Below are 23,516 nucleotides of genomic sequence, written 5' to 3' on the forward strand. Positions count from 1 at the left end.
AAATTTTAAATATTGAAAAATTAAAATACCAAAAAATTGAGTAGTCTCAAATTTAAAAATCGAAAAAGTAAAAAGTCGATACATCGAAAAATCCAGAAGTCAAAAATAGAAAAGCCGAAGAATTGAAATACTGAAAAATCCTAAAACTGAAATATCGAAAAACTGAAAAATCGTAAAATCAAAAAACTGAAGTCGAAAAATAGAAACCTTAAAAAATCGAAAAACTGAAAAACCAAAAACCTGAAAAATAAAAAAAATTAAATAACTGAAGAACAGGAAAATCGAAACACTCGAAGGTCAAGAAAGGAAAATCAAAACATCGATTAATTGAAAAATCGGAAAATTGAGAGTTTATGAAAGTCAAATTTGAAAAATTAAAAAATCGAAAATTTGACAAAATGACAATTGAAAAACATAAAATCCAAAACCGCGAAGTCGAAAAATCAAAAGATTAAGAAATCGAATCATTTGAAAAATTCGAAAACTTGAAAAATTGAAATATCGAAGAACTGAAATGAAAAATCGAGAAATCGAAAAATCTAAAATTTTAAATATTGAAAAATTAAAATATCAAAAAACTGAAAAATCTAAAATTTAAAATTCGAAAAAGTAAAAGTCGACATATCGAAAAATCCAGAAGTCGAAAATGGAAAAGTCGAAGAACAGAAATATTGAAAAATCCCAAAACTGAAATATCCAAAAACTGAGAATCTAAAGAATCGAAAAATTAAAAAAGTGAAGTCGAATAATCGAAACCTTAAAAAAATCGAAAAAGTTGAACAATCAAAAACCTGCAAAATCGTTAAATTGAAAAATTGAATAACAAGTAAACTGAAAAATCCCAAAATTGAAATGTCCAAAAACTGAGAAATTAAAAAAATGAAAAATGGAAAAACCAAAAAACTCAATTAATTGAAAAATCGACAAATAAAGAGTTTTAAAAGTCAAAAATTGAAAAATCGAAACATTTAAAAATCGTAAAAATGAAGAGAAAAACTGAAAAATTGAGAAATTGTAAAATCAAAAAATTGAATAATAAATAGGAGTAACCTGAAAAATCCCCAAACTAAAATTTCGAAAAACTGAGAATTCGAAAGTTGAAACAGCAAGAAATTATGGTCGAAACCGGTTAGGATGTGTATCAGATCACGGCTTATAAATCAAATCGTTTCCGAACGCTTAGAGTCGACATTGGCTTGAGTGCGCTGTGGTCTGCAGATCAAACGAGTTCTCAAACGACTAATGTCAATTTGTCGAAAGTAAAACGCGTCGTTAAAAATATTATGACATTTTTTCTAATCATTTAATTTAAACTATGACGCTTCTCTATGTTCTCTGACGATAGTGTGTATATATTACTTATGAATAGTTGTTGTCAGTTTTGTATATTTTGACATTATTTAGTCTTTATTGGTAGTGCTACCAACCTTATTCAAATTATTCAAGATATAACCCGTTACCAACCTAACGTTTGCAACCCGTATTAATTACTATACCTTTACATTTATAGCTTCTCGCCCTCCGCCTGATTTACACTATAACACAAAGTAACATTTCTCTCTTTATCTAAATGCAACCCCACGTAAACCTTATCAGTGATTTCTTTAAAATTACTGTACTCAAAAACGTCGGATTCATAGTCAAAAATTCCAGAATGTGCCTTTTCGGCAGACTCAGAGTCCAATCTAACCTCCATCATAATTCCTGTGTTCTCCTCAACAATCAAGAAATCTAAAGTCTCTATCACTTCTTCCCCCCTCTTCACTTTTGCAACGTATAAGTCCTCACAGTACGCCAAAGTGTACAAAAGACTACAAAATTGATTGTCACTAGTTGGTAGTACCGCTGGTGACGCAAACAATTCTTGTACGGCGTTCTTTAAACCAATCAGCGCATTAGAATCCTTATTTTGCGCAACCTTCTTCAACGCGTTTCCATACTCTTCAATCTTATTCTGGTCTAGTTTGTACTTTCTTTGAAAAAGACCGACATCATGACATTTCTTTTCAAGTTCATACTTAGTTTCTAAATTAGGGATTTTAACCACGACGTTGTCGTCAGTCGTTCGCTTGACACTAAAATATCCACTTAAGCATAAAAATTGAATAAAAGTGTTAGCCGCCTCCTCATTTATGACCTCGGGCTTCAAATCAATCAGTGATTTTGGCACGAGAATGTCTCCAACAGTCAACAATCCCGTCATTGGGACTTCAATTTCGCCACCGTTTAAAAGTGTTTCGATTTTTTCACGAATGCAACGTACAGCAAACAGTTGTTTCCACTTAATTTCATGGTTCCAATTAAACCAATGAGAACTGAGTACCGGCTTTCTGCATATGACACTTTGGGTTAAGTATGTGAGGATCGAGCGACTGTTGTACATTGTGGTGGTTTCGTCTGCCAATTCATAACCCCCGTACCATTTGTGAACATCATCTAAAGTGCGTCGTAGCCGCTTCAATTCTTTACACTTGAATAACCCCACTACTTCCTCTTTTGTAAATCCATAGTACTTGGAAAATTTGGGGTTGTTTAAAAATAAATGTCGCCTGTAAGTTGGTACCTGTGCTTCTGGACAAAAACAGGTGTTTATGAGTGCTCGTTCCACGCACTCACTATTGTTTAGTACCGCTGACACCATACTAGTGAAATCAGTTAAAATTAACTCAGCATCTGCCATATTTTTCTGTTTCATGATTTGTTTGAGAGGGGCGTCGTACTCGTCAATGAGCACGATTACTTCCTCGTTCCAATGCAGATATAAAAATATGGACAATATTCGCAACCCCTGAATCACATCATTTTGGGTTAACTCTTCAGACAATTCTCTGTCATACATGTAGATCATTACCATTTCTGGCGGAAATTTTAAGTAAGTGCGTAACGTCAAATCCGACCACACAAACTTTCCATCTTCTGTTTTTTCAGTCAAGTAGGCATGTTCATTAAATGTAGCAAACAGAAGGTCTTTCATAGAGCTTAAGTACGTGGCATGAGAAGTGCAGTCGATGTGTGCAAAGTTTACATGTATCACAGGGTGCTTTCTGCAGTGGCGTTTGAAAAACTCGGGGTGCTCTATGCGTATTTTCAAGTGGTGGCTTTCAAATATGAATGAGTTGCCGAGAAGAAATTGTTTGAGGGTGTCCATGTTTACTGTTTTACCAAAACCGGAGGGGGCCATGATAAGCACTATCTCTTTGGAATCCAAGAATTCTTTGATAAAGAGGGATTTATCTACGTATGCTACGGTCGCCGAGACTTGCTCTAGGGTGATGTAACGAGGGTCCAATTTTTTTTTAGTCTTAAACAAAATAACTGTCAGCAACCCGTTTTTGGTTAAAAAAAATCAGTACCCAAATCCGTATGCCCAATTTCTCCATCTTCCTGTTTAATACGTTCATTTTCGTATTTTTTTCTTGTTTACAAATAATCGTCACAAAAGTCAGCTGAGTGTCACTTGTCACTTATATACTACCAATCAACAAACCTAAAAATCCCCAGAATTCTCAGACATTTGTTCGCAGTTATGCAACACAAAATACACAAACAACGTTATTACTTTTTCAAGTCTCTATTACATTTAGATATTGTGTTTACACGGACATCGATTAGACTGTGACGAGATCAGAGTGTTTAAACTAACATGTTCTCTTTTATGCAATAGTTAGGACCCTTCTATATTAGACATAGAAAAAATAACACATATATATCTCTTCGTGTAGGCAACGCTTCATTTAGCGCCTCTTCCTCGACTTCACCACCATCCATTCAGAATCCAGTTCCATGGGTACCCCAGGACAATTACCAATCTCCGCACTTTCGCTTGAATCATTTGTGCTACTCACGCTTTCGCTACTTCGTTTTCGAGCCCTAAAAGTACAAGTCGTATTTACCGGCAACTTTTGAAACTCTTCTTCAAATTTTGCACTATCTTCTTGTTTAATTATGTTCATGAACCTATACAGAACGGCGGCAACTTCTACAAAATCAAAAATTAACGTCAAGAATTACCGACCGGTTTCTAACCTTTTGTGGAGTTGTCTTCACACAGAGTTTCAAACTCTTGGTCCATGGTGTCGTCCAGTACTTCTTCTATGCTAGACGGGTCCACATCAGACGAAAATAAACAATATTGTACCATGTTACTTATGAATTCTCCCACCATCTAAAATTAAGGAAGATTAGCAACAGTGTGTGACTTAAGATTGTTTCGGACCTCTTTTGTTTTATATGGGGAGTCCGAATACTCCACGGCAAGGTTAAGTGCCGTCCAGTTGTGGAAAACTTGCTCAACGACCCGTCTGAAAGCTTCTGCCATCGCGATTTCACGTGTGTGACCTGTCAAATGGAACGTGAGACGTTTGAATTAAAAAATATTCACAACTTGATGGAATTAATTAATATACCTGAGTGTAAAAGGTAATCTGAAGAAATGCTTAGAGCGGGAGCATTTTGTAATCAACAGAAAACGCAAGCGATCACACAAAATATGACACTTTTTTTGTCTTCTGACAGCAAGTGGCAACTATGTTAGGTTATGGCACTTTCAATGCATGCGCATGCGTGATCAAAGAATATTCAAGTAAAGAAACAATACGCAAGCGAAAACTTTTTTATTATTATTATTACATAACCGCTTTCACTGTTTTATATAACTTTTCTGTCATATTATGCTATGCCCAAGTGACTTGACACAAAAGGTTCTGAAAATGTTTGCTAAATTTTTAGTAATTCCGGTGTTCAGCAGGTTTGTTATATTGGTTATTGTTTTTTATTTCTGTTCTACTGTTTCTTAGATTGACAACGTTGGATATTTTTAATTTGAAAATACCGAGACATTTTTTTAAGAATTTATATCTATTATATACAATATTGGTTACAATATGTTAGCTAGTATATAATTTTTGATATCAATTATACATAAATTAAGTTATTTTAATTTGTTGTAAGATCTACTAATATTAAAACTGCAGTGACAAACTTTAAAACGTTTAAAATGGTAAATTTTTGTCGGGAAACATCGATTTTACAATTAAACTCCGCCCCTGGGTCTGACAATAAATGAAAAATTCAACACAATTGAGATTAGGGCGGGTGGATAGGGCTTATTTTTTGGATTTTTTTTCCTTAACATATAGTTTCTTTTCAATAACATGTTACTTAAAAACATGTTTCACATACTAGTTTCTTGTAGAGAAATAAGCATTTTACAATAAACTCCGCCTTTTGGCTCACAACGAATAAAAACCTTATCACAGTTGAGATGAGGGCGGGTGGGCTGGTTTTGTATTTTGCCTTTTTTTTTTTTTCTTAATATATGTCCATACTTTTCTTTCCACTACAAGGAACTGAAAACATGTTTAAAAGGGTAAATTTGTAGAGAAGTGTATAGGATAAAATTTACCATTTTAAACATGTTTTCAGTTTCTTGTTATGGGGAAAAAACAAGAATTGCCATGTGAAACCTGTTCTTCAGTGACGGTGTTACTCAGAGAAAACTATATGTATTAACTAAAAAAAAAAAACAATAAAAAGAAAGATAAGCCCCACCCCATATATCTAATACTATTAGTATAAACACGTTTTAAGTTTTCTGTTGCGAAAAGAAGACTACGAACATTAAGAAAAAAAAGGCACTATATTTTGGCTTAAATGTAGACTTTTTTTCGTGAATTTCTAATTTATTAGTAATAAATATTAGTGAAAATATGTATGTGTAAACACGAACGAAAGTGAATATTGTTTCGAAAAGGACCGAAAACGGGGTAAGTACGACTTCAGTTTTAATTTATCATGTTCCGTGATTCGTTTACTCGATAATGTTTAAATTTTGGAAACATTTTCGAAACGGTTGAAGCTGATCGGTCAAAGCTATACATTTTCACGATTTAATTAAATAAAATTTAGACATAATTAATATTATTTATAACGTTCAAATATGGTAAGTAACTATTAATATACATATGATAATCAAACCGAAAACAGTTTTACTAAAAACACGATGGTATTAAAAACAAAGCAATTTGTTTAAATATTGTCAAGTTTCTCCTGAAAATGTCTAATTTTCCAGCCAAAATATAAAAAATAATTTTTGCAATCTCATCGTGACGTGCGATGACGTCACTGTCACGTGAGCTACCTGTCCAAAGGTCACATTTTTCGGTCCTTTGTGTTCAGTTTTAATTTTTGTTTGATGGCGACAAGATCGTCGCGTCCTTTTGGCGTAAAAGTAGAGCAATTTCGCGAATTTCTAATTTATTATTAAGAAATATTAGGAAAAGTTAGTTTTAATTTGTCAGGTTTCATGATTCGTTTACTCGACAAAGTTCAAATTTTGGGGAAATTTTCGAAACGATTGAAGTTGGTCAATCGAACCTATAAATTTTCACGATCTAATTAAATAATATTTAAACATAATTAATATTATTTATAATGTTTAAATGCGATAAGGATTAATATATGATAATTAAATCGAACACCGTTTTCTTAGAAACACAAAGTTACTAAAAACAAAGCAATTTGTTTAAATATTATTAAATTAACCCCGAAAATGTGCAATTTCCCGGCCAAAATACATATGAAAAACAATTTTTGCAATCTCATCGTGACGTACGATGACGTCACTGTCACGTTAGCTACCTGAGCAAAGGTCATATTTTTCGGCCCCTTGTGTTCAGTTTAGATTTCGGTCTGATGGCAGCAACATCGGAGCTCCGGTTTGGCTTAAATGTAGACTTCTTTTCGTGAATTTCTAATTTATTATTAATAAATATTAGTGAAAATGTGTTGTGTTGGTGCTGTGAACACGAAAAAAAAATGGATATTTTTCCGAAAAGGACCGAAAGGGTAAGTACGAATTCAGTTTTAATTATCATGTTCCGTGATTCGTTTACTCGACAATGTTTAAATTTTGAAAACATTTTCGAAACGGTTGAAGTTGATCGGTCACGATATAATTAAATAAAACTTAGACACAATTAATATTATTTAGAATAGTCAAATATGGTAAGTAACTATTAATATATGATAATCAAACCGAAAACCGTTTTACTAAAAACACGATGGTATTAAAAACAAAGCAATTTGTTTAAATGTTGTCAAGTTAATCCTGAAAATGTCTAATTTCCCGGCCAAAATATGAAAAATAATTTTTGCAATCTCATCGTGACGTGCGATGACGTCACTGTCACATGAGCTACCTGTCCAAAGGTCACATTTTTCGGTCCTTCGTGTTCAGTTTTAATTTCTGTTTGATGGCGACAAGATCGTCGCGTCCTTGTGGCGTAAAAGTAGAGCAATTTTACGAATTTCTAATTTATTATTAATAAATATTAGGGAAAATGTGTTGTGTTATTGCTGTGAATACGAAAGAAAATGGATATTTTACCGAAAAGTACCAAAAACAGGGTAAGTATGACTTCAGTTTTAATTTATCAGGTTTCGTGATTCGTTTACTCGACAAAGTTCAAATTTTGGGGAAATTTTCGAAACGATTGAAGTTGGTTGATCAAAGCTATAAATTTTCACGATATAATTAAATCATATTTAGATATAATTAATATTATTTATAATGTTTAAATACGATACGTATTAATATATGATAATTAAATCGAACACCGTTTTCTTGAAAACACAAAGTTATTAAAAACAAAGCAATTTGTTTAAATATTATTAAATTAACCCCGAAAATGTGCAATTTCCCGACCGAAATATGAAAAATAATTTTTGCAATTTCATCGGGACGTACGATGACGTCACTGCCACGTGGACTACTTGAGCAAAGGTCACATTTTTTGGCTCCTTGTGTTCAGTTTAGATTTCGGTCTGATGGCAGCAGCATCGAAGTCCGGTTTGGCTTAAAACTAGGGCTTGAATTTCTAATTTATTATTAATAAATATTAGTGAAAATGTGTTGTGTTGGTGCTGTGAACACCAAGGAAAACGGACATTTTTCCGAAAAGGACTGAAAACGCCGTAAGTACGATTTCAGTTTTAATTTATCGGGTTCTGTGATTCGTTTACTCGACAATGTTTAAATTTTGGAAACATTTTCGAAACGGTCGAAGTTGATCGGTCCAAGCTATACATTTTCACGATATAATTAAATAAAATTTAGATATAATTAATATTACGTATAATGTTCAAATATGGTAAGTAACTATTAATAGATGATAATCAAACCGAAAATCGTTTTACTAAAAACACGATAGCATTAAAAACAAAGCAATTTGTTTAAATATTGTCAAGTTAATCCTGAAAATGTCTAACTTCCAGGCCAAAATATGAAAAATAATGTTTGCAATCTCATCATGACGTGCGATGACGTCACTGTCACGTGAGCTACCTGATAAAATGTCACAATTTTCGGTTCTCTGTGTTTAGTTTTGATTTCGGTTTGGGTGGCAGCAACATCAGAGCTTCGTTTTGGCTTAAAAGTAAGGCTCTTTTCACGAATTTCTAATTTATTATTAATAAATATTAGTGAAAATGTGTTGTTTTGGTGTTGTGAACACGAACGAAAATGGATATTTTCCGAAAAGGACTGAAAACGGTGTAAGTACGACTTCAGTTTTAATTTATCATGTTCCGTCATTCGTTTACTCGACAATGTTTAAATTTTGGAAAAGTTACTGAAAACAAAGCAATTTGTTTAAATATTATTAAATTAACCCCGAAAATGTGCAATTTCCCAGCCAAAATCTGAAAAATAATTTTTGCAATCTCGTCGTGACGTACGATGACGTCACTGTCACGTGAACTACCTGAGCAAAGGTCACAATTTTCGGCCCCTTGTGTGCAGTTTAGATTTCGGTCTGATGGCAGCAACATCGCAGCTCCGATTTGGGTTAAAAGTAGGGCTCTTTACGCGAATTTCTAATTTATTATTAATAAATATTAGTGAAAATGTGTTGTGTTGGTGCTGCGAACACGAAAGAAAATGGATATTTTTCCGAAAAGGACTGAAAACGGGGTAAGTACGACTTCAGTTTTAATTTATCATGTTCCGTGATTCCTTTACTCGATAATGTTTAAATTTTGGGGAAATTTTATATTTTGCCTTTTTTTAATATACATAGTATTCTTTGAAGCACACCATACACAAAAACATGTTTTTAATTTCTTGTAAAGAAATACGTATTTTGCAGTTAAGCTTGGTTCACGGCGAATAAAAAAAATCGTCACAATTGAGATAGGGCGGGTGAGCGGTCTTACACTTTGTCTTTTTGTTTTAATATGTGTAGACTTCTTTTCATAACATGAATCTTAAAACATGTTTAAAATGGAAAACTTGTATAAGGAAATATTAATTTTGCAAAATAATTATTAATAATTAATAATTGCAAAATCCATATTTCCTTGCAAAAATTTACCATTTTAACTATTTTTTAAGTTTCTTGTTGTGAAAATGTATATTAAGAAAAGAAGACAAAATATAAGCCCCGCTCCGCCTATCCGACCTATCTCAATTGTGATGATTGTTTTATTCGTCGTAAGCCAAGGTAGGTGGGACTAGTACTTGCTAAGATAAAATTGATTTTGATGAATGACATATCCTCTAAGAAAATAGAGGGAGAATGGGCGGTACATCACTGTCTAAAGTCAGCCGTATCTTAGGAAATACTGGCCCCGCCCACCCACCCTCTATTTCCTTAGAGGATATATCATTTGCCAAAATCAGTCTTGTGTTAGCAAGTACAAGCCCCGCCCACCCGCCCTCTATTTGTTAAAGGGTATATGATTTGCCAAAATTAGTCTTATCTTTACAAGCACTAGTTTTTAATTCTTATTGTTTAATATTTCTTTTTTCAATGTGAAATTTTTCAATTTTTCGATTTTTCAACTTTTAGACTTTTTAGTTCAATTTTTAAAATGCACTTTTTCTAGTTTTAAATATGTAATAATAATTTTAATTTTAGAGATTTTTTACTTTTTCAATTTTACAATTTTTCGATTCATTAATTTTTCCCGACTTTTAGTTTTTCAGTGTTTCAATTTTCTGCTTCTTTAGTTCTTCGATTTGCAATTTTTACATGTTCTCGATTTTGAAATTGTTTTTTTATTTTTGTTAAAATGAAAACTTGAGTTGAAAGATCTAAAAATTGGAAGCCAAGAACTTGGAAAATTGAAGGGACGAAAAAGTGAAAAATCGAAATATTAAAAATTGAGAAATTTAAATATCCAAAAAGTGTAAATGCGAAAAAATTAAATTCATATTATAAAATCGAAACATTAAAAATGAAAAAAATCGAAAATCGCGGAATTGAAAAATTAAAGACTGAAATTTTGGAAAACTGAATAAACGAAAAATGTTAAAATGTTAGAAAACGAAAAATTGCAAATCGAAACATTGAAGAAGCGAATTGAAATTGAAAATTTTGCAAGTCGAGAAACGAAAAAATTTGAAAAAATTATATTTGGAAAAACGAAAATATGAAAACGGAATAATGGAAAAATTGAAAAGTCTAAAACTACAAAATTTACAAAACGAAAAACTGAAGAAACAAATAAAATTAATGTAAATCGAAAAATTTCTCATTGAAAAAAAGAAAAATTATTAAATTAGAATATTCAAGAGCTTAATTGCAAACTTCTTACAAGAAATAAAAAATTGCTGAAAAATATCCATCACAAACATGTATTGGATTTGTCTTTTCTGAATTTTCGCAAGAATTCGAAGTGAATACAAAGAATAAGGAAAGATTTTTGATAAAATAACAATTTTATTTCTGTTTGATGTTTGTCCACTGTTCTTGAAGCATTCTCTGTTTTAGTGGATCTCTACAACGTCAGTCTATGTGAGTTCGTGATGCTCTTCCTAATTTTCTTTTCAGTTTCCCTGCGAAAAATCGCCGAAAAATAGCAAAAGTGTTTGTTGGATTTATGGTTGTTGATGGAAAATCGGTGATAGATCAACAGTCAACACATTTTAGTCAGCAGCGTAGAACAAAAACTAGAGGAACTAGAATATTGCATACATGTTAATGCTACAATAACACAGAAAAAAGAAACACACCATGTACATGGTGGAGACAACCATGGTACCATGGTTGTCTCCACACTTGTTCTACTTTGCTTTCACTCGCACATGTCACTGTCATCGCTGTCATGCGCTGTCAAATATTGACAAACTCATAACCTAAAAGGAATACTATTTTTATCTGTGATTTTTATTTATTAGAAACCCAAAAAACACACCGAAGTAAGTTTTTTGGTGTGCACAAATATTTTCGAACCACTTTATAACCTAAAATTTCAGCAAAAGTGCATGTCTTTGCCAATGAACTCAGTCACTGTAAAAAATGAACAGAACTTTCAAAAATGCACCCGTCGGAAGTTATTCCAGTGCACAGACATCATCAGCCAGTACAAATGTAAACAATGTCACAGTTTCCGGACTTACGTTTTAATACACCTGTGGCAACACACCGAGAACGGTCACTTTGCAATAAATTCGAGCGATTGTCCGAAATATCGGTGCGAAAAATGCAATTTTGAAACATATTCCGAGTATCTCTTCACGCAACACACGTTCTCTATTAAATGTACCTCCAGAGATTTAAATGGGGACGCTTCGTCGATGTATTTCAAAGAAGACAATCTTGAAACCCCCTCTCCATGCAATAAGGAGTTTAAATGTGACCATTGCTACTTCAGAAGCCAATATAAACAAGCTTTAACTAGACACATGTTACGGAAGCACCCACATCTTTTACCTAATGAGTGGCTGCAGTGTGAACACTGTCCTTTCAAATTCAAAATCAAAAGAGACTTAAACGAGCACATGAAGTTTTGGCATTCCCCGAACGACGTCTACTGGTTCCACTGTAAAGAGTGTACATACAAAGCTAAAAGTAACCACTTATTGAAAATCCACATTCTCGTTCGACACCTCTCCGAAGATCAAATCCAGTGGTTTCACTGTGAAGTATGTCCTTCGAAATTTAAACGCAAGTGCGAAGTGCAACGGCACGTTCTTATCCACGAACCAGCCAAATGTGAGTGGTGCCCCCTGAAAAATTTCTCCAAACTTAGTTTAAAGCGACACATCAAGTTGCATCACTCAAATCCGGAGGAGATCCGGTGGCTGCATTGCCCACACTGTGATTACAAGTCGTACAAAACGTCCAATTTAAAGGCACATATGACCGCTAAACACACAGCTGAAGATCAGGTTCGGTGGTTTAACTGTGAGCACTGCAGCTACAAGTCGTGTCAGAAGAGTAAGTTGAAGCAGCACTTCACTGCGAAGCATGCGACGGAAGTGCAGATTCAGTGGTTTCAGTGCGAACTGTGCCCCTTCCGGACGAAGCAGAAGAGTCGCTTGAAGACGCATAATCTGAAGAAACACGGGGTTATGGAGAACAGCGATTATTTTTATTGTCAGCATTGTTCGTTCATAGCTGCGCAGAAGTACCAGCTGAAGAAGCATCTGCATAGGCATGTGGATAAAAATTGTGCTCATTGCGCGTTCACGACTAAGAGTAAGAAGCTGCTGGTTTCACATCTGTTTCTTGTGCATGGGATAGGGGCAAAGAAGGTAGGTAGCGTCGTGATGGTTGTTGTAGTGGCGTCTAAATGGGTGACGATTTCAGAGTCAAGATAGTCAGACAGAGAAGCTTGAAGGCAATAATTTGAAAGAGGAAATGATTTCGTCAAATGTGGTGTAGCATATTGTGTATTAGGATGTATGAGATTTTATATTTATTTATTGAAAAAAAAAGTTGAAGTACTGTTCTTTATTATTTTTCTTGTTGAATACCTAGTAACTATTAATGTTTGTAATTTTTGACAAGTTGGCAACATGTTTAAAATTTCATGATAACATGCCTGATGTCAAATTCAAATTTGGGGCACAAGTTCAAAAGCTGCTATCTTCTCATTGGTTTTTAGGCGCGCTCATGTCAAAATTGACAACCGTGAATTGACATGCTAACATTGCTACCAATAATTCAGAGGTGTTTTCTGTAGAACTCGCCCCTGAAGTACAATTAACTTTATCCAGAGACGTTAAGAAACCTTTCTTATGAAATGGTCCGTTTTTTGTTTTGAAACTTTTTTTTTGTTGTTTTATGGTGTTTTTTTACATTTAACAATTTTAATTAAATAAGCAGTTAAAAAACATTCTTTTTCCGTAAAGGTATTTAATAGAGTGAAGATTTTCTTAAAAATCGCAACTTTTCAATTTTTCGATTTGCAATTTTTCGTTTTTATTTATTTTTTCAATTTTTTGGACTATTTGTATTTCCGAAGGCTCTTGGGTTTTTTGCATTTTTCGGATTTTTTGGACTACTTATCCGGATCTTTTGTTTTTTTTTATTTTTTCGGATATTTTGATTTTTTGCATTATTCGAATTTTCGTGGATTTTTTGGATTTCATGTAATTTTTTTGATTTCTTGTTTTTTCTGGATTTTCTAGATCTTTTGAACTTTTTGGACTTTCTGGATTTTTGGATTTTTTGAACTTTTTGGTTTTTTTGAACTATTGGGATTTCCTGAGGTTTTGGGTTTTTTGCATTTCTCGGATTTTCTTGGATTATTTAGATTATTAAAATTTGTTTTTTTTTTGTAATTTCTTTGGGTACATATTTCGATTTCTGTAGCTTATTGGATTTCTTAAGGTTCCTGGGTTTCTTACATTTCTTGGATTCTTTGAATTTTTCGGATTTTCTTGCGTTGTCTAGATTTTTTAGGTATTTTGGATTTAACGGATTTCATGGATTTTTTGATTTTCTGGATTATTTGAGCTTCTTACTTTTTCTGGATTTTTTGGGTTGTATGGATTGTTTGGACTTACTGGCTTTCTTCATTGTTCGGATTTTTCAGGTTTTTTTGGGATTTTTTTAATTTCATGCATTTTTTGGATTTTTTTTTACTTTTTGGATTTTCTGCAATGTGTGGATTTTTTGAAATTGTTTGGATTTTCTGGATTTCTGTGTTTTCTTTTTGGATTTTCTGGATTGTTTAGATATTTTGGATTTTTTAAATTTTTTGATTTTTTGGGTTGCCTGGATTGTTTGGACTTTCTGGTTTTACTAGATTTTTTTGGACTTCATACATTTTTCGGATTATTGGATTTTTTTACTTTTTGGATTTTCTGCAATGTTTGGATTATTTGAAGTTGTTTGGATTTTCTGGATTTTTTTATTTTCTGGATATGGATTATTTGGGATTTTCTAGATTATTTATATTTTTGGACTTTTTGGTTTTTTAAATATTCTGGATTTTTTTAAATTTTTTGAATTTTCTGGATTTCTGTGTTTTTTTGGATTTTCTGGATTTTTTGGATTTTTAAATTTTCAGAATTTTTTTAAATTTTTTGGATTTTCTGGATTTTTGTTTTTTTTTAGATTTTTTGGACTTTTTGAATTGTCCGGAATTTTTACATTGTTTGGATTTTTGTAAACTTTTAATATCTTTAAGGTTTTTTGATTTTCTGGATTGTTTGGGTTCTCTGGATTTCTGTTTTTTTTTATTTTTTTGGGTATTTCGGATTTTTGGATTTCCCGAATTTGGTTTTTTTTTAATTTTCTAAATTGTTATTTTTTATCGATTTTTTTACTTTTTGTATTTTTTTTATTTTCTGGATTTACTGGATTGTTTTAATTTTCTGGATTGTTTGGGTTCTCTGGATTTCTGTATTTTTTTTTGGATTTACTTTTACTTTTTGGATTTTACCAGGTTTTTTTGCTTTGTTAGAATTTTTTCTGTTTTTACGGTTTTTTTTATTTTCTGGCTTGTTTAGATTTTATGAATTGTTTTGTACATTTTGGATTTTTTATTTTCTGTATTTTTTGGTTGCCTGAATTTCCTGGATTTTTTTGATTTTCTGGATTTCTAAATTTCTGGGTTTTCTGGATTTCTAAATTTTTTATTGTTTTTGGGTTTTTCGGATTTTTTGGATTTCTTGGGTTTGGATTTTTTGGATTTTCTAGATTGTTTGGATTTTATGGATTTTTGTACTTTTCGGATTTTTTTTATTGTGTGGATTTTTTTATTTACTGCGTTGTTTGGGTTCTCTGGATTACTGTTTTTTTTTATTTTTCGGATTTTTTGGATTTTCTGGATTGACTGGATTGATTTAATTTTCTGGATTGTTTGGATTCTCTGGACTTCGGGATTTTTTTATTTTTTTTGGATATACTTTTTGGATTCACCAAGTTTTTTGGATTGTTAGGATTTTTCGAATTTCTTTGGATTTTCAGAATTTCCAGGATATTTTGGGTTGCCTGGATTGTTTGGACTTTCTGGTTTTTCTAGATTGTTCGGATGTTTCAGTTTTTTTGGGATTTTTTGGATTTCATAAATTTTTCGGATTTTTTGGATTTTTCTTACTTTTTGGATTTTCTGGAATGTTTGAATTTTTTGGCAATGTTTGGATATTCAGAATTTTTTCATTTTCTGGATATGGATTATTTGGGATTTTCTGGATTATTTAGATTTTTGGACTTTGGGTTTTTTAAATTTTCTGGATTTTTTGAAATTTTTTGGATTTTCTGGATTTCTGTGTTTTCTTTCTGGATTGTTTGGAAATTTTGGATTTTTGAAATTTTCTGAATTTTTTGAAATTTTTTGGATTTTCTGGATTTCTGTGTTTTGTTTTTAGATTTTCTGGATTGTTTGATTTTTTACACTTTTTGGGATTTTTGGATTTTTTTTAGATTTTTTTTTAATTTTTGGATTTTCCGGGATTTTTAGGTTGTTTGGGTTCTCTGGATTTCTGTTTTTTTTTTGTATTTCGGATTTTTGGATTTCCTGAATTTGATTTTTTTTGGATTTTCTAAATTGTTTGGTTTTTATGGTTTTTTTATTATTCGGATTTTTTAGAGTTTCTGGATTGTTTTAATTTTCGGGATTGTTTGGATTCTCTGGACTTCTATATTTTTTTTCATATACTTGGACTTTTTGCATTTGCCTTTTTTTTGGATTGTTTGGATTTTTGAAACTTTTTCTATTTTTTTTTTATTTTCTGGCTTGTTTGGATTTTATGGATTTTTTGTACTTTTCGGATTTTTTTTATTGTCTGGGTTTTTTAATTGTCTAGATTCTCACCCAAACTTTTTTATTTACTGCCTTGTTTGGGTTCTTTCGATTTCTGGATTTTTTTTGATTTTTCGTTTTTTTTTTTGATTTCCTAGATTTTTTAGATTTTATAGATTTTTTTAGAATTTTCTGGATCACTCAGATTTTTTTATTTTTTATTTTTTTTTGGATTTTTTAGAATTTTCGGACTTTATAGATTTTTTGAATTTTTTGGATTTTCTGGATTTTTTGCTTTCAATGGATCTTTTGGATATTTTTGATTTTTTGGAATTCTCGGATTTTTGTGGGTTCTCTTAAATTTTTTGGATTATTAGATTCCTTAAGGTTCTTGGGTTTGTTTCATTTTTTGGATTCTTTGAATTTTTCGAATTTTCTTTGATTGTCTGGATTTTTTAGATATTTTGGATTTAATGGATTTCATTGATTATTTTGGATTTTGTTGGATTTTCTGGATTTCTTGAATTTTCTGGATTGTTTGAGCTTTCAAGTTTTTCTGCAATGATTGGATTTTTTGAAATTGTTTGGATTTTATGGATTTGTTTTTTTTTTTGATTTTCTGGATTATTTGGAAGTGTTGGATTTTATGCTTTTTTGGATTTTCTGGTTTTTCTGGAATGTTTAGATTTTTTGAATTCTTCGGATTTTTTGGATTGTTTGATTTTTAAGACTTTTTTGGATTTCAAGATTTTTTTGATTTTTTTTTATTTTTTGGACTTTTTGGGCTTACCGTTTTTTTTGGATTGTTTGGATTTTTTAAAACTTTCTATATTTTTACGGTTTTTTGATTTTCTGGATTGTTTGGGTTCTCTGAATTTCTGGATTTTTTTAAAGTTTTCGGATTTTTTGGATTTCCGAGATCTGGATTTTCTGGATTGTTATGATTTTATGGATATTTTTTGTACTTTTGCGATGTGTTTTTATATTTTGAATTTTTTAGTTGTCTGGATTTCCTGGATTTAATTGATTTTATTTTTTTTTTATTTTTTGACTTTTCGTATTTTCCGTGTTTTTTGGATTGTTTTGATTTTTTGAAACTTTTTATATTTTTACGTTTTTTCTATTTTCTGGCTTGTTTGGATTATATGATTTTTTTGTACTTTTTGGTTTTTTTAATTTCTGGATTTTTTCATTGTCTGGATTTCCTGGATTGTTTGGGTTCTCCGAATTTCTGGATTTTTCGATTTTTTTGATTTTTTGGATATTTGGATTTTTTACAATTTTCGGATTTTATAGGTTTGTTGAATTTTTTACATTTTCTGGATTTTTTGGTTTCAATGGATCTTTCGGATATTTTTGATTTTTTGCAATTTTCGAATTTTTGTGGGTTCTCTTAATTTTTTGGATTATTGGATTTCCTGAGGTTTCTGGGTTTCTACCAATTCCTGTATTCTTGGTTTTTTAAATTTTTTAGATTTTTTCGAATTTTTGGATTATTGGATTTCTTGAAGTTCTTGGGTTTTTGGATTTCTTGGTATACATTGGTGCAAGTGATATAACTTCTAAAAAAAAATACGAAATTTTGTAAAAAATCTAGCATTTTCAGATTGCCAACTCAAACAGTACTTGTTGAGCTGTATAACATCAAAATAAATGCATAACGTTGCGATACATTTGAACAACATGGGAACAGTAGAGAACAGTTACTAAGCAGGTAACAGCACGATGCATCAGCCACAATACCATCGGAATTGCTGGTAGTTCGCATAAAATTCCTTCACAGTCGTCTCTTCGGTTCATGCGCACGCGCATCCCTTAATTAAATGTCAATTACTTAAGTTAGTTTGATACTTTAGCAAGTTTATGGTAAGTTAGTTGACACTATAATAACTATAAATAGAGCAATTCCGTCGTAACTGCTGTATTTTCTAGTTTTTTATTATTATTCGGGGTACCACTCTAATAATGAACATTATAACCTCACTTCTGCTTCTTCACCCCTAAAAAACCCAAAACCACAACCCGACAACCATGATAATCACAGAAGAATTTGACTTAGACTCAAAAAAATCAATCACAGAAGAATTTGACATAGACTCAAAAAAATCAATCACTGAAGAACTCGATCTAGACTCAAAAAAACCACTCACCGAAGAACTTGACTTAGACTTTAAAAAACCCCTCTTACACAACCACGAAATATTTAAATGCGCAGAGATTGAACCCGAGCTATATGAATGTCAAAGTTGTACCAACTTCCAAACTAATTTTCTGGTCCATTTGCAACAACACATCAGAGCAAATCATGCGCTGCAAAACCCAGACCCGTTCGAAATATACCAGTGCGGAAACTGCGACTTTACAACATACTCGAAATATTTGACAATCCGACACAAACTCTTCATTCAATGCGCCCCAAAAAGCGACTGCGACACTCACGATTTACAGAAAAACAACTTCTTCCACTGCGACTTTTGTTCATACAAAGTTAGACGCAAAGAGTCGTTGCTGCGACACTTGGAAAACAACCACAATGAGTGGTACCGGTGCGACAAGTGCACTTTTGTTACAAAGCGGAAGCTATTGCTTAAAAAACACAAAAAAGTGCACGTACCGAAATGGTTAGAGTGTGACCAGTGCACCTACTTCGCGATGAAGAAAAAGAGCATAAGACAGCATAAAATTATGAAGCATGGTGTGCGTGCGACATGGTACCAGTGCGGACGTTGTCCCTACAAGTCGGTTTTTTTGATGCGGCTGCAACAACACCACAGGAGTTGGCACCGGTATTCGCAGTTGCAGTACAATATTGTGGAGATGGGGGTTAATTCGAAAAGCGTTGAGTGGTTCCGGTGCGGGCAGTGCCCGTTTAGGACTAGGACTCATGGGGATTTGCGAAGGCACAATCTGGATAAGCATGGGTTTCTTAACGTTCATGAGTTATTTGACTGCAGAAAGCGCATTGTAGATCACTATACGTGTGCGAAATGTGATAATTTTCAAAGTGACTTATGTACACACTTAAAGAAACATGTGAGGGAGGGGCATGTCGTCCAGGACCCTGAAGAATATACTGTGTACAAATGCCATAGGTGCCGCTTTACGACGTATTCTAAGTATTTAGATTTAAGACATGGTTTGTTTGATGACTGTGTTTCAGCGGATGAAGATGAGTTTGCGCAAACAGAAGAAGAAATAGAAATTCGTCCGCCTAAAAGACAGTCGGATAAAAATCGTAAGTATGCAGAGGGTTATGAATGTTTCTTACATCGTAGTGGGTTGTGGAATTTGTCGCCTTTATTTGTGTATACAGGGTCGCTAAAATGTATGCAAACGGATTATGAGAGGTTTACCTGTTATAGCTTTGAGTGGACCAGAAAAATGGCTAAAGTTTGTTTGACCACAAATTTTAAATATTCTGCCCCCTGTTTACTCAGTTACTTATTAAGATATTTTTTATGAATTTTTTAATACATTGCCCAATATTTTTTGAATAAAACTGTACACCATGAGTACAGTTCTACAGACTTCTGGAAGTTATAAATGTTCTAGAAGCTCCTTTCTTCATTTAGTAAAATCTACCCAAAATATGTCCAGTCTCAAGAATGACTAAACCTTTTTGCAAATTTCGGTTTGCCTAGGGATATTATGAAGTTTTCTTCTATGACAAGCTATAGAATCTTCAAAATCTATAGCACTTTTTAAATTTAGAATATTCTGTGGAGTCTAGAATCTACAAGTTCTTTTTCAGAAAGATAAAATTTTGAAATACCAAAATACGTAAAACAATTGAAATTCAGCGAACTTTGAAAGGGTTTTGAAAGTTCTCAATTTTTATGAAGCTCTAGAGGTTTCTTATTTAGTAAAATCTACTCAAACAACGTGAAATCCCAAGAATTTCTACGTATTTTTGGAAATTTCGATTTCTTTAGAGGCGTTATGAAGTCAAAATCTATAGTATTTTTAAACTTAAGATTTACCATAAATTCTAGAATTTCTAGATTTTTTTTCTGGAAGAATGAAATTTTGATATAACAAAGTGCATAAAGCAGCTGCAATTCAATGGATTTTAAAAGGGTTCTGGAAGTTATAAATGTTCTAATTTTTTTGCAACTCCATTTAATAAAATCGACTAAAAAAATCGTAAGAATTACTAAACATGTTTGCAAATTTCAATCTATCTAGAAGCGTTACGAAGTTTTCTCCTATGGCAAACTCAAGAATTCTCAAAATATGCAGTGCTTTTCAAATCTAGGATCTACCATAGATTCTAGAATTTCAAATTTTTTTTCCGAAAGATAACATTTTGAAATACCAAGTACATAAAATAGTTGCGATTAATCAGTGGACTGTAAAAATGCCATGGAAGTTATAGATGTTGTCAATTGCTTTGAAGTGGTAGGGGTTCCCCATTTAGTAAAATATGTTCAAAAAATGTCAAATCGCAAGAACATTTTTAGAATTTTCGGTAGGTTTAAAAGACTTATCAAGTTTTCTTCTATGGCAACTTCTAGAATGTTTAAAATGTACAGAATTTTTCAAAACTAGCATTTTCCATACATTCTAGAATCGCTAAATATTTTTCACAACAGATAAAATTTTGATAGACCAAACTACGTAATAAACAGTATTGGTAATAAATAAATACATACTTTAAACAGGCTTGGGAAGTTATAAATTTTCTCAAGTTCCAGAAGCCTCTTATATGTATAGTAAACACTACTCAAAATATGTCAAATTTCTAAAAATTTTTGGAAGTTTAGATCCTGCTAAAAGTTTTTTTTCTATAGTAAACTTTAGAATTTTTCAAATCTGTAGTGCTTTTTAAATCTAGAATTTTCTGTAGATTTTAGAATCTTTAAATTCTTTTCTGGAATGATAAAATTTTGAAATGCCAAAAAACTGTACTCATGGTGTACAGTTTTATTAAAAAAATATTGGTCCGTTGTCATTTACTAGTGTCATAACTTGTAAAATGTGCTTTATTTAGACAACTTTAATTTACTGACAGTAGTGTCATATCTGTCGGATATTAATAATATCAAAGGCATCGTTTGACAAAATAGATTTTTGAAAAGTGTCAAAATGACAGTAAAGCTTGAATCAGATATGATTTGTCATAAATGATAGAATGACAGTGCCTAATATTTTTTGAATAAAATAGTATTACTTTCGGAACCCATGGAGATTTTTTTTTGTAAATTATTTAAAACAATTTTGATGTTTTATTTTTGGAACATTTTGAAAATTTCTTAGAGGATACGTCATTTGCTAAAATCAAACTTATCCTAGCAGTTACTAACCCCATTCACCCGTCCTCTATTTTCTTAGAGAATATGTCATTTGCCAAAATCAGTTTAACAGGTACTACCTCCCCTATCCGCCCTTTCTTTTCTTAGAGAGTACACCATTTGCCAAAATCAGTCTTAACGGGTACCAGTCCTGCCCACCCGCCCTCTCTTTCCTTAGAGAGTATGTCATTTGCCAAAATTAATCTTATCGTAGCAGGTACTAGCCCCGCCCGCCCACCCTCTCTTTTCTTAGAAGGTATGTGATTTGCCAAAATCAGTTTTATCTTAGCAGGTACTAACCCCGCCCACCCACCCTCTCTTTTGTTTGAGGGTATGTCATTTGCCAAAATCATTTTTATCTTAGCAAGTACTGATGACCAGTCTTCGGCATAGCGGAAGTGATCCTCATTGCTGTCCGATCGCCAGCGCTATTGCAGTCGTGGCCTACAACTTCAGGCATTTCTAAAAAGAATGACTACTTTTCTAAGTTTTTCTCAGTTATACGAGTTCTAGATGTTAAAATTGCTTTAAAAATCATAAATGACTGTTCGACATCAAAATTTTCGTGAAGAGTTAATCCGCTATTTTACAGACACCCAGTATATTGATAATTACTTTAACAAGAATTATAGACTACTTTATTAATTTATTGGCAAATCCATAAGTGCGATGCAAGAAACATTTACAACAACCCGGTATTTTCAGCTTAATTCTTCATAATTTTTGTTCCAGTGGAAGAAGCAGACAGAGTCGAATTGTGGTTCAGTTGTAAAATATGCCCATTCAAAAGCACTAAAGAAGGCAATTTGAGCAAACACATGGTATACCACGGCAAAAAATTTTTCCATTGCAAATACTGTAAGTTCAAATCCCTACTCAAATCCGATTTACAAACGCATCTGGTACAGCACATAAACGAAGATTTGACGTACTTTCAATGTGCGCATTGCCCCTTTAAGACCTTATTTAAAGGCAACTTGTCAAAGCACGTCCAAAAGCACTCCTCTACTTGGGTGAAATGCGACCAATGCCAATTTAAAACCAAGTCCACTTATAACCTCTCACTCCACGAAAGACTCATGCATGGAGTCCGCTTCAAGTGGTTTTACTGCGACCTGTGTGACTTCCAAACCAAACGCTTATATAACCTAAAACTCCACCAAAAGGTGAAGCACGTGACTGTTGAGGAAAAAAAAACGGGTGCTCCAAACCAAACGAGCGATGAATCCGGGTGGTTCCATTGCGATCAGTGCACTTTTAAGACCAAATTGAAGCCTAGTTTGAAGACGCATCAGCAGGTTCACAGCGAAAATAAGTACAAGTGTAAATATTGCGACCATACTTCTAAGCGGAGGTACAACTTGAAGACTCACATTTTGCAAAAGCATGCAGATCCGAATAATATCGAGTGGTTGTGTTGTCAGCAGTGCGATTTTAAGTCGAAGACGAAATCTATTTTGAAGAGGCATATTCAGGAGAGGCACTCGAACGAGTGGGTTTATTGTGCGCAGTGTCCCTTCAAGGCGAAGAGCAAGAGACTTTTGATCAGTCATCTCCGAGTCGTGCATGACTGTGGGAAAAAGTTTAATATGTTGCAATGTGAGCATTGTCCGTACGTGTCGAGGAATGCTTCTACTATGTGGCACCATAAGTGGAAACATCGGCAGTTGATGATGGAGAAAGGAGAAGGGAAGGAGTAGACTGGATGCATCACGATTTTTACATCACGTTTTTACTTTTTATACAATTTTTATAGACGTTTTAAAATCTCATTTTACTATAGAGGGTATTTTTAACATTTTATTAGGCTGATAAGAGGGTTTTATAGTTACAAAAGTTAAATACTTATATTTTTTATAAGGGCCAATATATTAAAGGCATATCTACTTGTAAAATCCGTTGAATGATGTTATTAGAATACGATAATTTAATTATTGTAATAAAATATTAAGAAAAGTGATGTTTTTTATATCTACGTCAAGGATGCAAAAATGACTCTAATTTAATTTACCTTACATTTTTCGTTGTCGAATTTCCTTGCATTTAACAACAAGCCGTCATGATTAATACCAACAGTGTTTTGCTGAATGGTGACCTTTAACCAAATGACAGCCTGAATTACATATATTAGGAGGGAACATCAGGTGTAAAGAATTAAGAATTTAGCTAAATTTATTATTTTATAAGGTTAATTGCTTAATATGTTAGTTTTTCCAAGAGGTCCAGACTCTTCTTTGCTTGCGTCCT

At 32.6% G+C, this 23,516-nt stretch overlaps 4 protein-coding genes across 5 annotated transcripts; 2 read left to right on the plus strand and 2 right to left on the minus strand.

The window, feature by feature from the left end:
* Positions 1-1,071: 1,071 nt before the first annotated feature.
* On the minus strand, positions 1,072-3,445 carry LOC135123423 (uncharacterized). The gene is made up of 2 exons (XM_064048058.1): positions 3,354-3,445; positions 1,072-3,301 (listed from the first exon to the last, which is right to left on the minus strand). The coding sequence occupies exons 1-2, from the start codon at positions 3,399-3,401 to the stop codon at positions 1,505-1,507; spliced, it is 1,845 nt and encodes a 614-aa protein (XP_063904128.1). The 5' UTR covers positions 3,402-3,445; the 3' UTR covers positions 1,072-1,504.
* A 107-nt stretch (positions 3,446-3,552) lies between these two features.
* On the minus strand, positions 3,553-4,543 carry LOC135123424 (uncharacterized). Its single transcript, XM_064048059.1, has 4 exons — positions 4,407-4,543; positions 4,217-4,338; positions 4,027-4,165; positions 3,553-3,979 (listed from the first exon to the last, which is right to left on the minus strand). The coding sequence occupies exons 2-4, from the start codon at positions 4,316-4,318 to the stop codon at positions 3,735-3,737; spliced, it is 486 nt and encodes a 161-aa protein (XP_063904129.1). The 5' UTR covers positions 4,319-4,338; positions 4,407-4,543; the 3' UTR covers positions 3,553-3,734.
* A 6,570-nt stretch (positions 4,544-11,113) lies between these two features.
* Positions 11,114-12,735, plus strand: LOC135123024 (zinc finger X-chromosomal protein-like). Of its 2 annotated transcripts, XM_064047518.1 has the most exons (3): positions 11,114-11,200; positions 11,258-12,538; positions 12,594-12,735. In XM_064047518.1, exons 2-3 carry the CDS (start codon positions 11,267-11,269, stop codon positions 12,666-12,668), a joined length of 1,347 nt encoding a protein of 448 aa, XP_063903588.1. In that variant the 5' UTR covers positions 11,114-11,200; positions 11,258-11,266; the 3' UTR covers positions 12,669-12,735. The 2 variants fall into 2 exon arrangements, with proteins under 2 accessions (XP_063903588.1, XP_063903590.1); XM_064047520.1 differs by having other exon boundaries at positions 11,122-12,538.
* A 5,037-nt stretch (positions 12,736-17,772) lies between these two features.
* On the plus strand, positions 17,773-23,225 carry LOC135123425 (zinc finger protein 142-like). The gene is made up of 3 exons (XM_064048061.1): positions 17,773-17,844; positions 17,911-19,213; positions 22,002-23,225. The coding sequence occupies exons 2-3, from the start codon at positions 18,010-18,012 to the stop codon at positions 22,967-22,969; spliced, it is 2,172 nt and encodes a 723-aa protein (XP_063904131.1). The 5' UTR covers positions 17,773-17,844; positions 17,911-18,009; the 3' UTR covers positions 22,970-23,225.
* Positions 23,226-23,516: the final 291 nt, after the last annotated feature.

The sequence above is a fragment of the Zophobas morio genome, unplaced genomic scaffold, assembly GCF_036711695.1.
Source record: "Zophobas morio isolate AGI-343-1 ecotype UQ-CSIRO unplaced genomic scaffold, CSIRO_AGI_Zmor_V1 ptg000006l, whole genome shotgun sequence".
Classification (NCBI taxonomy): Eukaryota; Metazoa; Arthropoda; class Insecta; order Coleoptera; family Tenebrionidae; genus Zophobas; species Zophobas morio.